This window comes from Salvelinus alpinus, chromosome 17 (genome assembly GCF_045679555.1).
Source record: "Salvelinus alpinus chromosome 17, SLU_Salpinus.1, whole genome shotgun sequence".
NCBI classification, from domain to species: domain Eukaryota; kingdom Metazoa; phylum Chordata; class Actinopteri; order Salmoniformes; family Salmonidae; genus Salvelinus; species Salvelinus alpinus.
Genome location: NC_092102.1, coordinates 39,009,847 through 39,024,063, shown reverse-complemented (window position 1 = coordinate 39,024,063; position 14,217 = coordinate 39,009,847). Strand labels below are relative to the sequence as shown.

General features: G+C 42.9%; 1 protein-coding gene across 1 annotated transcript in view; it reads right to left on the bottom strand.

Moving 5' to 3' along the window:
- The window catches only part of opn7b (opsin 7, group member b), a 205,484-nt gene that overhangs the window by 21,013 nt on the left and 170,254 nt on the right, over window positions 1-14,217 (bottom strand). The window contains exons 2-4 of the mRNA XM_071348898.1: window positions 7,197-7,302; window positions 6,763-6,925; window positions 4,437-4,564 (exon numbers count right to left, since the gene is read on the bottom strand). Of these exons, the coding sequence (XP_071204999.1) occupies window positions 4,437-4,564; window positions 6,763-6,925; window positions 7,197-7,302 (397 nt within the window). The remainder of the gene's footprint in view (window positions 1-4,436; window positions 4,565-6,762; window positions 6,926-7,196; window positions 7,303-14,217) is intronic.

Sequence of the window (14,217 nt, the reverse complement as noted above, 5' to 3'; positions counted from 1 at the left end):
AAGGTTAAATTGAGTTCCTCAGTTAGGTGGTTAACTGATTTTTGTCCTCTGACGTCCTTGGGTAGGCAGAAGGAGTCTGGAAGGGCATCAAGGAATTTTTGTGTTGTCTGAGAATTTATAGCACGACTTTTGATGCTCCTTGGTTGGGGTCTGAGCAGATTATTTGTTGCGATTGCAAACGTAATAAAATGGTGGTCCGATAGTCCAGGATTATGTGGAAAAACATTAAGATCTACAACATTTATTCCATGGGACAAAACTAGGTCCAGAGTATGACTGTGGCAGTGAGTAGGTCCAGAGACATGTTGGACAAAACCCACTGAGTCGATGATGGCTCCGAAAGACTTTTGGAGTGGGTCTGTGGACTTCTCCATGTGAATATTAAAATCACCAAAAATTAGAATATGATCTGCTATGACTACAAGGTCTGATAGGAATTCAGGAAACTCAGAGAGGAACGCTGTATATGGCCCAGGAGGCCTGTAAACAGTAGCTATAAAAAGTGATTGAGTAGGCTGCATAGATTTCATGACTAGAAGCTCAAAAGACGAAAACGCCATTTTTTTTTTTGTAAATTGAAATTTGCTATCGTAAATGTTAGCAACACCTCCGCCTTTGCGGGATGCACGGGGGATATGGTCACTAGTGTAACCAGGAGGTGAGGCCTCATTTAACACAGTAAATTCATCAGGCTTAAGCCATGTTTCAGTCAGGCCAATCACATCAAGATTATGATCAGTGATTAGTTCATTGACTATGACTGCCTTTGAAGTGAGGGATCTAACATTAAGTAACCCTATTTTGAGATGTGAGGTATCACGATCTCTTTCAATAATGGCAGGAATGGAGGAGGTCTTTATCCTAATAAGATTGCTAAGGCGAACACCGCCATGTTTAGTTTTGCCCAACCTAGGTCGAGGCACAGACACAGTCTCAATGGGTATGGCTGAGCTGACTACACTGACTGTGCTATTGGCAGACTCCACTAAGCTGGCAGGTTGGCTAACAGCCTGCTGCCTGGCCTGCACCCTATTTCATTGTGGGGCTAGAGGAGTTAGAGCCCTATCTATGTTGGTAGATAAGATGAGAGCACCCCTCCAGCTAGGATGGAGTCCGTCACTCCTCAGCAGGTCAGGCTTGGTCCTGTTTGTGGGTGAGTCCCAGAAAGAGGGCCAATTATCTACAAATTCTATCTTTTGGGAGGGGCAGAAAACAGTTTTCAACCAGCGATTGAGTGCTGAGACTCTGCTGTAGAGCTCATCACTCCCCCTAACTGGGAGGGGGCCAGAGACAATTACTCGATGCCGACACATCTTTCTAGCTGATTTACACGCTGAAGCTATGTTGCACTTGGTGACCTCTGACTGTTTCATCCTAACATCGTTGGTGCCGACGTGGATAACAATATCTCTATACTCTCTACACTCGCCAGATTTAGCTTTAGCCAGCACCATCTTTAGATTAGCCTTAACGTCGGTAGCCCTGCCCCCTGGTAAACAGTGTATGATCGCTGGGTGATTCGCTTTAAGTCTAATACTGCGGGTAATGGAGTCGCCAATGACTAGGGTTCTCAATTTGTCAGAGCTAATGGTGGGAGCCTTCGGCGTCTCAGACCCCGTAACGGGAGGAGTAGAGACAAGAGAAGACTCAGACTCAGACTCCGACTCGCTACATAATGGGGAGAACCGGTTGAAAGTTTCTGTCGGCTGAATGAGCGACACCGGTTGAGCATTCCAACAGCATTTCCCTCCGGAAGCCATGAGAAAGTTGTACGGCTGCGGGGACTGTGCGGGGGGATTTATACTAACGTTACTATCTGTACTTACTGGTGGCACAGACGCTGTTTCTTCCTTTCCTACACTGAAATTACCCTTGCCTAACGATTGCGTCTGAAGCTGGGCTTGTAGCACAGTCTCCTGTATATTATGAGTACAGCGACTGCAATTAGAAGACATCATGTTAATGTTACTACTTAGCTTCGGCTGTTGAAGGTGTTGACGAACCATGTCCAGATAAAGCGTCCGGAGTGAAAAAGTTGAATGAGGGAAAAAAGTTGCGATGGAAAAACTAAAAATATAAACGGTAATTAAAAACAAAACAAAAAAAACGTAAAGTTGTCAGCTAGCAAAGTAAAGTAAAGTTGGCAGCAAAACGCACAGCAACAAAACGCACAGCAACACGTCTGCAGATTCAACGTCTGCAGATTCAACAGGAATGCCAAGCTTCACGTCTGGAGGAAGCCGTTCACCATCCTTACGATGAATCATGGTGGTGGCAGCATCATGCTGTAGGGATGTTTTTCAGTAGCAGGGACTGGGAGACTAGTCAGGATCGAGGCAATGATGAACAGAGCAAAGTACAGAGAGATCCTTGATGAAAACCTGCTCCAGAGCGCTCAGGACCTCAGACTGAGGTGAAGGTTTACCTTCCAGCAGGACAACAAGCCTAAGCACACAGCCAAAGCAATGCATGAGTGGCTTCCGGACAAGTCTCTTAATGTCCTTGAGTGGCCCAGCCAGAGCCCAGACTTAAACCCGATCTAACATCTCTGGAGAGACCTGAAATTAGCTGTGCAGAAACGTTCCCCTTTCAACATGACAGAGCTTGAGAGGATCTGCAGAGAAGAATGGCAAAAACCTCCCAAATACAGATGTGCCAAGCTTGTAGCATCATACCCGAGAAGACTCAATGCTGTAATCGCTGTGAAAGGTACTTCAACAAAGTACTGAGTAAAAAATGTCTAAAAATCTGTTTTTGTTTTGTCATTATAGGGTATTGTGTGTAGATTGATGAGGGAAATAAAGCATTTTCAGTCATTTTAGAATAAGGCTGTAACATAACAAAATATTGAAAAAGTAAAGGGGTTTGAATACTTTCCAACGACACTGTATATTCAGCAATAAGTCAACATAATTAAGTTACATAAATCAAACTACAAATTGCTGACCAATTAAGCACTATACATATATATTTATTTTATTAATCATGACTTGGCTGTGTTGTTCTGACAACGTATTGATGATTTAACGAGAAATTTTGTGAGTGAGTGAAAGTTTTGAGAATTGTTTATTTATAATATTAGCTTGTTGCACAATGGATGCTCTTCATGAGGGTTGATGAGATTTAAAGTTGAAAATTAATCTACTAAGGAGAATTAAAAAAAAAAAGTTTTGGCAGCTGCTCTCCCCCCTCGGTTTGTATGTGTGCTCACATGTTTGTAATTGCCTAAGCAGATCTTTAGAAGCCTGAGTGGCACAAATTAATCCTACTCATTAGTGAATGTACTCTTGATACTAATTTATCCAATAACACACAGACACACACATGCGCGCGTGCGCACATACATACAAGACGATGGGGGAGAAAAGCTAATGATAACTTTTAATGGACTTTAGTAGATTAATTTGTGTATTCACACTCACTCTACTTTTTCTCAAAGCTTAAAAGAGACGACAACATAGCACACTACTAATGCCCTTCAATACTCTTTTTTGTCCGTTTTGTAGCTCAACGTTTTCTTCGCACCATCCATTACATAAGTGCATGTGTATGTGAGCATGGTGTGTATGGCCTCATTTACACAGGCAGCCCAATTCTGTTATTTTTTTCACTAATTGGTCTTTTGACCAATCAGATCTGCTCTGAAAAAGATCTAATGTGAAAAGATCTGATCTGATTCGTCAAAAGACCAATTAGTAAAAATAATATCAGAATTGGCCTGTCTGTGTAAACACACCCTATGTGTGCTAAACAGACAAAGCTAGATCAGCATTGTGTCTGTCTGTCTCTGAGAATTGAACGTTAATCCCTACAGTTGTAATACGGAACGGTAATCACTAGTGATTAGCCAGACCTTATTATCCTAACACCCCTCTGTAATGTACGGTCGAATACATTCTAATTAGCTGCTAAGGCAAGTGGATGCTCGGTGACTTAATGGCTTCACCCAGTAAATAGGTTTCTCACTGTCCCAAAGTGACATGTCTTAAGAGTGTCCTTGAATCATACTTCCCCCTCTACACTTTAACTCTGTTAATTACTTCCTACTTCGGAGAGGAGTTGATCTTCTGCACAATAGCAAATAGTTGAGGGAACTCTAACCTCTTACTTATGACCCTTAACCTCTTGGTTGCCCTCCACTCTGCCAGTCTATCCAGCTTCGGAGATGCTGGCAATGTGGCCTAACCCCTCCCTACCTCCAAACCTACCACAACTGTTCCTGAGGCTTGGATGTCTGGGAGGAAAGTACAAATCTGAAAGAGAGTGTGCAGGTTAGTGATAATACATTTTCAGAGTCTATTTTTCAGTCCCAACTCCAACCATCCCAATACACTGAAAGGTGTGCTAGAGGGGCTGGGGTCAGTTAATATTGGGATCAAAGTTATGGTTAGCGATCAAGGATCAGGGTTAGAGGTCAAGGTTTTGCATTCACTTACCATAGCTGGGACAGCAGACCTTAAGCCAGCACACAGATGACAACACTGTGAGGTTGGTGAGACTGGCTAGTCCAAACAAAACCCCACAGAAGGCATAGCTTATACATGTAACATCACTGAACAGCCACCTGGAGAGAGAGAGAGAGAGAGAGAGAGAGAGAGAGAGAGAGAGAGAGAGAGAGAGAGAGAGAGAGAGAGAGAGAGAGAGAGAGAGAGAGAGAGAGAGAGAGAGAGAGAGAGAGAGAGAGAGAGAGAGAGAGAGAGAGAGAGAGAGAGAGAGAGAGAGAGAGAGAGAGAGAGAGAGAGAGAGAGAGAGAGAGAGAGAGAGAGAGAGAGAGAGAGAGACAGACACAGACTAGTCATTTATTCGATAGATATTCAGAGACCATTTCTCTCACTTTTTCAGTGTCTGAGGCCAGAGGCCCCACATGGCTGACACTACCTGGAGTACAAGAGAGAGTGGATATATATACAGTGGGGAGAACAAGTATTTGATACACTGCCGATTTTGCAGGTTTTCCTACTTACAAAGCATGTAGAGGTCTGTAATTTTTTATCATAGGTACACTTCAACAGTGAGAGACGGAATCTAAAACAAAAATCCAGAAAATCACATTGTATGATTTTTAAGTAATTAATTTGCATTTTATTGCATGACGTAAGTATTTGATCACCTACCAACCAGTAAGAATTCCGGCTCTCACAGACCTGTTAGTTTTTCTTTAAGAAGCCCTCCTGTTCTCCACTCATTACCTGTATTAACTGCACCTGTTTGAACTCGTTACCTGTATAAAAGACACCTGTCCACACACTCAATCAAACAGACTCCAACCTCTCCACAATGGCCAAGACCAGAGAGCTGTATAAGGACATCAGGGATAAAATTGTAGACATGCAACAGGCTGGGATGGGCTACAGGACAATAGGCAAGCAGCTTGGTGAGAAGGCAACAACTGTTGGCGCAATTATTAGAAAATGGAAGAAGTTCAAGATGACGGTCAATCACCCTCGGTCTGGGGCTCCATGCAAGATCTCACCTCGTGGGGCATCAATGATCATGAGGAAGTTGAGTTATAAGCCCAGAACTACACGGCAGGACCTGGTCAATGACCTGAAGAGAGCTGGGACCACAGTCTCAAAGAAAACCATTAGTAACACACTACACCGTCATGGATTAAAATCCTGCAGCGCACGCAAGGTCCACCTGCTCAAGCCAGCGCATGTCCAGGCCCGTCTGAAGTTTGCCAATGACCATCTGGATGATCCAGAGGAGGAATGGGAGAAGGTCATGTGGTCTGATGAGACAAAAATATAGCTTTTTGGTCTAAACTCCACTCGCCGTGTTTGGAGGAAGAAGAAGGATGAGTACAACCCCAAGAACACCATCCCAACCGTGAAGCATGGAGGTGGAAACATCATTCTTTGGGGATGCTTTTCTGAAAAGGGTACAGGATGACTGCACCGTATTGAGGGGAGGATGGATGGGGCCATGTATCGCGAGATCTTGGCCAACAACCTCCTTCCCTCAGTAAGAGCATTGAAGATGGGTCGTGGCTGGGTCTTCCAGCATGACAACGACCCGAAACACACAGCCAGGGCAACTAAGGAGTGGCGCCGTAAGAAGCATCTCAAGGTCCTGGAGTGGCCTAGCCAGTCTCCAGACCTGAACCCAATAGAAAATCTTTGGAGGGAGCTGAAAGTACGTATTGCCCAGCGACAGCCCCGAAACCTGAAGGATCTGGAGAAGGTCTGTATGGAGGAGTGGGCCAAAATCCCTGCTGCAGTGTGTGCAAACCTGGTCAAGAACTACAGGAAACGTATGATCTCTGTAATTGCAAACAAAGGTTTCTGTACCAAATATTAAGATCTGCTTTTCTGATGTATCAAATACTTATGTCATGCAATAAAATGCAAATTAATTACTGAAAAATCATACAATGTGATTTTCTGGATTTTTGTTTTAGATTCCGTCTCTCATAGTTGAAGTGTACCCATGATAGAAATTACAGACCTCTACATGCTTTGTAAGTAGGAAAACCTGCAAAATCGGCAGTGTATCAAATACTTGTTCTCCCCACTGTATTTATGACTATTAAAACAGTTGTGTCTCACAGGTGACCTTTTAATTTCACGTTTTTATATTCTCTCTCCGTCTATCTGTCTGTCTACATGTTTGAGGGCATAACAAAACACAGCAGCACACATACACTGAATAACCTCAAGAATGGAAGAAGGGAGATTTGATTTGATTTGAAAGGGGAAGGGGATGGGAGAAGTAAGGGTTGATGAGCAGAGGAGTGGATGGTAAAGGAGTGTGGACACTCACTTGTGTGCGAAGGCTGATGAGATGGCCATGGGGAAGAGAGAGATGGTCATTCCGAGGTCACTGACGGAGAGGTTTATAACAAAGAACTCAGTCGGCTTCAGGGAGGACTTCTTCCGGTAGGCCACAAACAGCAATATCCCATTCCCCACCAGTGAGAAAACACCTGAGACACACAATTAGAGTTTTAACAAGACTGAAAAGTAAAATGGCAGAGTGCACATACCGTAGAGAGCTTCAAGGCATCCAGTAAATCAAGATGAAACACTGCCAATAGTGGACAAAAGCAATGAAATGAAAGGCATTGTTTTGCGATCCCTCTTCTTAGACTTTTATCTTTGTATATCTTTCAAGTTATTTTTCCACAACTGAACTCGGAGCATACTATGAACCGCAGTGTTGTGAAAGCTGGTAAACACACCAGGAGAAAGACTCACCAAATATGGCATAGATGGTCCCCATGAGGATGTCATGTTCTTTAGAGATGGTAGAAAGGAACGAAGATGTGTCAGCGAACAAAGATGTTTCAGAGGCATTTCCCATCTAGAAAGAGAGAGAGAACTTTATTTGTGGTGTCAGATACATACAAGGGAGGAGAGGAGTAATGGGGTTAAATTAGTTCTGCTGTGTGACAAAGCCTCTGGTCCTTGTTCAGAAGTTCACTGTATACCTCTATCCAGGGGCCAAAGCCAAGACATATTGCACAACATATCATTACAACCGAACGTACGCACGCACCCACCCAGGCACAGACACATGAGAGGGACTAATTCCAGCCAGATAAGGCCTAAGCTAAGACAACAAGCTACAATAACAGCCACTGACTTTTACTGCCTACTACTGACTTTTACTGCCTACTACTGACTTTTACTGCCTACTACTGACTTTTACTGCCTACTACTGACTTTTACTGCCTACTACTGACTTTGAATGTCACTATATTACTACCACAATCCAATGAGCTATTTACATTGAAAAAGTAGTCAATGAGAAAAAGTAAGCAGTTTACTTCCAAAACACGGAAGTGGGCCAGACGGATTACCAGGACGTGTACTCCGAACACGCTCTGACCAACTAGCAAGTGTCTTCACTGACATTTTCAACTTCTCCCTGTCTGAGTCTGTAATTCCAACATGTTTCAAGCAGACCACCATAGTCCCTGTGCCCAAGAACACTAAGGTAACCTGCCTAAATGACTACCGACCCGTAGCACTCACGTCTGTAACCATGAAGTGCTTTGAAAGGCTGGTCATGGCTCACATCAGCACCATTATCCAAGAAACTCTAGACCCACTCCAATTTGCATACCGCACCTACAGATCCACAGATGATGCAATCTCTATTGCATTTCACACTGCCCTTTCCCACTTGGACAAAAGGAAAACCTATGTGAGAATGCTATTCATTGACTACAGCTCAGCGTTCAACACTATAGTGCCCTCAAAGCTCATCACTAAGCTAAGGGCCCTGGGACTAAACAGCTCCCTCTGCAACTGGATCCTAGACTTCCTGACTGGCCTCCCCCAGGTGGTAAGGATAGGTAACAACACATCCGCCACACTGATCCTCAAACACAGGGGCCCCTCAGGGGTGCATGCTCAGTCCCCTCCTGTACTCCCTCTTCACTCATGACTGCACGGCCGGGCACGACTCCAACACCATCATTAAGTTTGCTAATGACACAACAGTTGTAGGCTTGATCACTGACAACGATGAGACAGCCAATAGGGAGGAGGTCAGAGACCTGGCTGTGTGGTGCATGGACAACAACCTATCCCTCAACGTGATCAAGACAAAGGAGATGATTGTGAACTACAGGAAAAAGATGACCGAGCACACCCCCATTCACATCGACGGGGCTGGAGTGGAGCAGGTTGAGAGCTTCAAGTTCCTTGGCGTACACATCAACAACAAACTAACATGGTCCAAGCACACCAAGACAGTCGTGAAGAGGACACGACAGAACTTATTTCTCCTTAGGAGACTGAAAATATTTGGCATGGGTCCTCAGATCCTCAAAAGGTTTTACAGCTGCACCATCAAGAGCATCCTGACTGGTTGCATCACTGCCTGATATGGCAACTGCTCGGCCTCCGACCGCAAGGCACTACAGAGGGTAGTGCAAACAGCCCAGTACATTACCGGGACCAAGATTCCTGCCATCCAGGACCTCTATACCAGGCGGTGTCAGAGGAAGGCCCTAAAAATCGTCAAAGACTCCAGCCACCCTAGTCATAGACTGTTCTCTCTGTTACCGCACGGCAAGCGGTACCGGAGCACCAAGTCTAGGACCAAGAGGCTTCTAATCAGCTTCTACCCCCAAGCCATAAGACTCCTGAACAGCTAATCAAATGGCTACCCAGTCTATTTTCCCCCCCGCACGCTGCTACTACTCTCTGTTATTATCTATGCATAGCCACTTTAACAACCCTACCTGCATGTACATAATTATCTCAATTACCTCGACACCGGTTCCCCGCACATTGACACATTGACTCTGTATCTGTACCCCCTGTATATAGCCCCGCTATTGTTATTCACTGCTGCTCTTTAATTATTTGTTTTTATTATCGCTTACTTTTTATTTGTATTTTTTAAGTATTTTCTTAAAACTGCATCGTTGGTTAAGAGTTTGTAAGTAAGCATTTCACTGTAAGGTCTACACGTGTTGTGTAGGATCCCTTTGGGTTCCATCTAGAACCCTTTCCACAGAGGGTTCTACATGGAAACCAAAATGGTTCTACCTGGAACCGAAAAGGTTCTCCTATGAGTCAGCCAAAGAACCCCTATAGATCCCTTTTTTCACAGAGTGTACATCAACATGGAATAAGTACATCTAGAATACATTGGGAGTAAACTGCTTACTTGTTGTTGTTTATGTTGTCATTCACAAGAAGATAGGCAGCTTCTCATAAAGGCTTTGACGGCCTGTGTAGCCCTGTCCTGCAGTCAAATGACCCAGTGGCCTCATGGGTGGAATGTTATTCATATTTTTCATAATTTAATAATAAATCACATATTTATTTATTACTGCGAAAAGATGGTGTTTCTATGTCAAACGGTTCCATTATATTTATTATATTGCACTGTATATAATAATAATGGGATGCAAAAGCAAAATGTAATACATTTCAACTCTATATCTGACATGGTACAAGAGTCTTCTTTTTTAAAAGCCCATAACCATGTGTGTGAGGTGTATACATTTCTTTCAAAGTAGATTTGTTTAAGACTACTAAGGAACACTCTGTGTGACCCTAATTTAACCCACTGCAGTAAAAGGTTATTAACATAAACCCTGTTCCTCCATCTTTTCTTCTTTATTTGCATTAAACTAAAGGAATAACAAAACAGACCGTGAAATGAACACAGGAGGCGTCAGTGCAGGGTCTGTCAGCATCTGTGGTTACCCTATCACCTCTTTCTCTTTTCAATATAAAACAACATACTGTAGGTTTCACCACCAGCCCCCTGAGACACAACACTCTATTTCCTCATACAGTTCCTCCCCCTATTGCTTCTTTTGTCTTCCTGAGGAAATTGGTTGGTGAGCTGAGAAAATAAGTGTTGCATTCATTGTATATTTACGTTCGTGTGCGTGTGCGTGTGCGTGTGCGTGTGCGTGTGCGTGTGCGTGTGTGTGTGTGTGTGTGTGTGTGTGTGTGTGTGTGTGTGTGTGTGTACCCCACTGTCATGGTTGGCCTGGGGGTAGGTTTATGACAGTCATAAATACCTCTTTCCCCCCTCCCCCGTTCCTCTTCCCTACTGATGTGACATAAGAAAACCCCTTGGTTAACATAGAGATTCTGGGAACATCAGAAGTTGGGGGGAAATGAACTATCTTCTGGTAATCCGACCAACTGAACATATGCGGTGGTACTTAAGGTATATTATGTCAGTTCGGTTGTCCTCTGACACAGTCTCATCAATGATAGAATGACATAAACTCTACTGTGGAAAGTCTAAACTTCAGAGGTATCGGATTCACATGGAATTGTTGTTTAATTCAAATGTTTGAATATGAAATTATTTGTGAAGAGATGAAATGTAATTTTAGCTTCCAAATGAGAGATTTGGGTTTTCATAAGTTTGGGGCCTCTGCTCAAACAGTCAAATTAGACAGACCCTCAAAAGTACAAACTTCAGAAGCTGTACACCAACGATTAAATGCAGTAGTCAAATCACAAACAAACTCAGAATAGGTTTGTGAATCTAACTTTTTCCTGTAACAAAAACGTTGACGATATGCCTCTGGCACAAGCTCGTAGACCTTCAGAACTGCTGATTTAACTTTGTTAAAAAAAAACACACAACTCACCTGCTGTCAGTCTGGGTTCAAGGACAGGAGCCACACCCCACTATCCTCCAAAACTACTAACTAACTGGCCCTGGTCTTCGTGCAGTCACATGTGGTGGGGTTTTATGCACACAAAACCAGTGGAGTGGAAAAGACAACCAGAAACTGGCGGCCCTCCCATAACCACGGAGGTGCTCCCGAGCCGATGTAGGGGAAAAGGGAAAGGGATGCTCTACCCACGTTCACTGCCACCTAAAACAAAAACACCACGAGCCTCCTATGGACACTCGCTGATAAGCCTGAACAGGAGAGGACTCCCACCTGAACAAAACCCAGAAAAACACAGTGAATTGCTTAGCTACCAAGCTAACTGAACCAAAAGAACACATGGCTCTCAACGCTCTCTTCAACAAAATTGGCCCAACCAAAACATACCCTCAAACAAAAAAATTTGGCAAACTAAACTAAACTAACCCAAGTTAACTACAATCCCGGACGAGTCTCCACTTGTCACAAGCCGGCTCATAGCCTGTGACAAAAATGAGGGGACACGAACAACAGGTATAGGCCAATTTAAAAGTGTTCTTTATTATAAACAAACTATTAACTTAAACTAAGAAAAAGGAATGAGGTGTGGAAGTATCATGATGTAAGGTGTATGTAAAGTGCATGGATGCGTGAATATGTGTGTGTGAACATGACTGAGTGAAAACTATGCAAAACTACAAAGGAACAAACAAAACATGAGCATACCTGGAGGAGCAGAGAGAGAGAGCGAGAGAAGTGATTAGTGACGCACCCTGTGAAGAGGCATGGGTTATACACTTTTCAGACACACCCCTCTCCCTCCACTATATAAGCCATTGACAACATTTACATTACATTTAAGTCATTTAGCAGACGCTCTTATCCAGAGCGACTTACAAATTGGCCAGAGCGACACAAAAATATAACTTTCTGTTCCGGGTACATTAGGATGACGATCCGATGTCAGAATGTTTCAGATAATAACTACAGAACTAAGCCAACATCAGCATGGACTTTGGTTGTGAATGGTATGAACTTTGAACTCGTATTCACTACAGAAGTGATACCTCCTAGCCGTTGAGTTAGCAACAGCTGCTACAAACGCAGGTTAGGAAGGACAGTCAGAGTATCCCGTCTACTACACGACGTTACTCAAACGTATCCAGTGACCACCAGAGACATTCTTCAAAGGACAGAGGACTCGGGTTGGCGATACGGTCTTCCATCTACCACCAACCTACTGAAGCGCAGCTCAGAGTAAATATTTATTGCATTTTCCTTTTCCAAATGGGCGGTAATTTAGAACGCATAAGATACTGTATTTACGATAGCACAGCTTCGCCTCTGTTCCAGTCTCCCGCTCTTTCACTAAAATCCCGCCCCTTTTCTTTGTGTAACAAGCTGTCATATCTGTTCCGCCCGCTAGGGACGTTTTCCTTTATGACGGCAATTTGTAATCAAGTTATGATTTAATTGTGTATGTGTGATTCTGTGTGATTAGTTAGGTATTTAGTAAATAAATAATTAAACCCAATTTTGTATTGCTGATTCAACTTGTTAGCCAGGATTCTTGCAGATAACCAAGAATTTACAACTTTCAGAATATGAGACTGAATGAGATGACGATTAATTTTGACTGCTATTGACGTAAAATATTACTAAATCTTTAAGAGTTTATTCGGAAGATAACAGCTCTATAAATATTATTTTGTGGTGTCCCTCTCTAGTTAATTACATTTACATGATTAGTTCAATCAGGTGATATTAATTACGGAGAAATTATTTTATAGAATAGCATGTCATAGCAATTAATCTGGCATAGCCAAAGACACGACACCACACTAAATCAATTTCCCCTGGAACAGTAACCTATAGGAAATAAAAGGATGGGCTGAACTTATCTAAATAGATATGACATGCCATGTCGGAGTACAACACAGGAGCCGCCCAACAGTTGCGAGCGTATGCATCTGCGCGTGTTGCTACTCTGGTATGCCTAAGGTATCACTGCTGTGACGTTCACTGCTGATTTGACTTGGTTGTGATTGAATTGAGAGGTCCAGGGTGCTGATGTGTGAAGAGTTCACTAATCTAATTTGTTAAAAGAGAGCTTAATGTGATTATGTAGCCACACACAGTCCACAATTAAATAAGTAATGTCTAGCTCTTTTCAAATTGAAGGACTATAATGGTAATCGATGCCATTCACCTTGAAATACAATGTGACAAGCCAACCGTTATGAACAACACAGCCTTTTTGCCTCAAAGCTGGTCATTACACCAAACTTATTACTGTATCATGACACTAGATGATGATCATTTAAATGGAACATTCATCGAAATAGAAAGCATTGAGGAATGTGTTTGCAGGGAAGCCATCTCCTCTTCAGTTCACATCTAGAGCTGGGAGAGTTAACTCAAAGAGATAGTAGAGCTGGGAGGGATAACTCAAAGAGATAGTGTGATGTTCTTATTCTCAGACGATTCACAATTCCATGCATCTTTATGGGGGTTATGGTGAAAACAACACTCCTTGAAATGATATGCAATGTTTCTCCTCCATCCATTCCTTGTGATTGCACATATAAACTACACAAACGTTACAAGGCCGACACGTGTACATGTTTTGAATTCATAATGTACACATACAGTATATAATGTATGTTACTGCAGTGTGTGACAACAAATGCAACAAATTCAATCAACTGACTAAGGTCATGAGCAAAAACCACAGCGTACTACACTTCCATCAACACAATGCTTACATGCACACAGAGTCATTAAAACCACAGCGTACTACACCTCCATCAACACAATGCTTACATGCACACAGAGTCATTAAAACCACAGCGTACTACACATCCATCAACACAATGCTTACATGCACACATAGAGTCATTAAAACCACAGCGTACTACACCTCCATCAACACAATGCTTACATGCACACAGAGTCATTAAAACCACAGCGTACTACACATCCATCAACACAATGCTTACATGCACACAGAGTCATTAAAACCACAGCGTACTACACATCCATCAACACAATGCTTACATGCACACATAGAGTCATTAAAACCACAGCGTACTACACCTCCATCAACACAATGCTTACATGCACATAGAGTCATT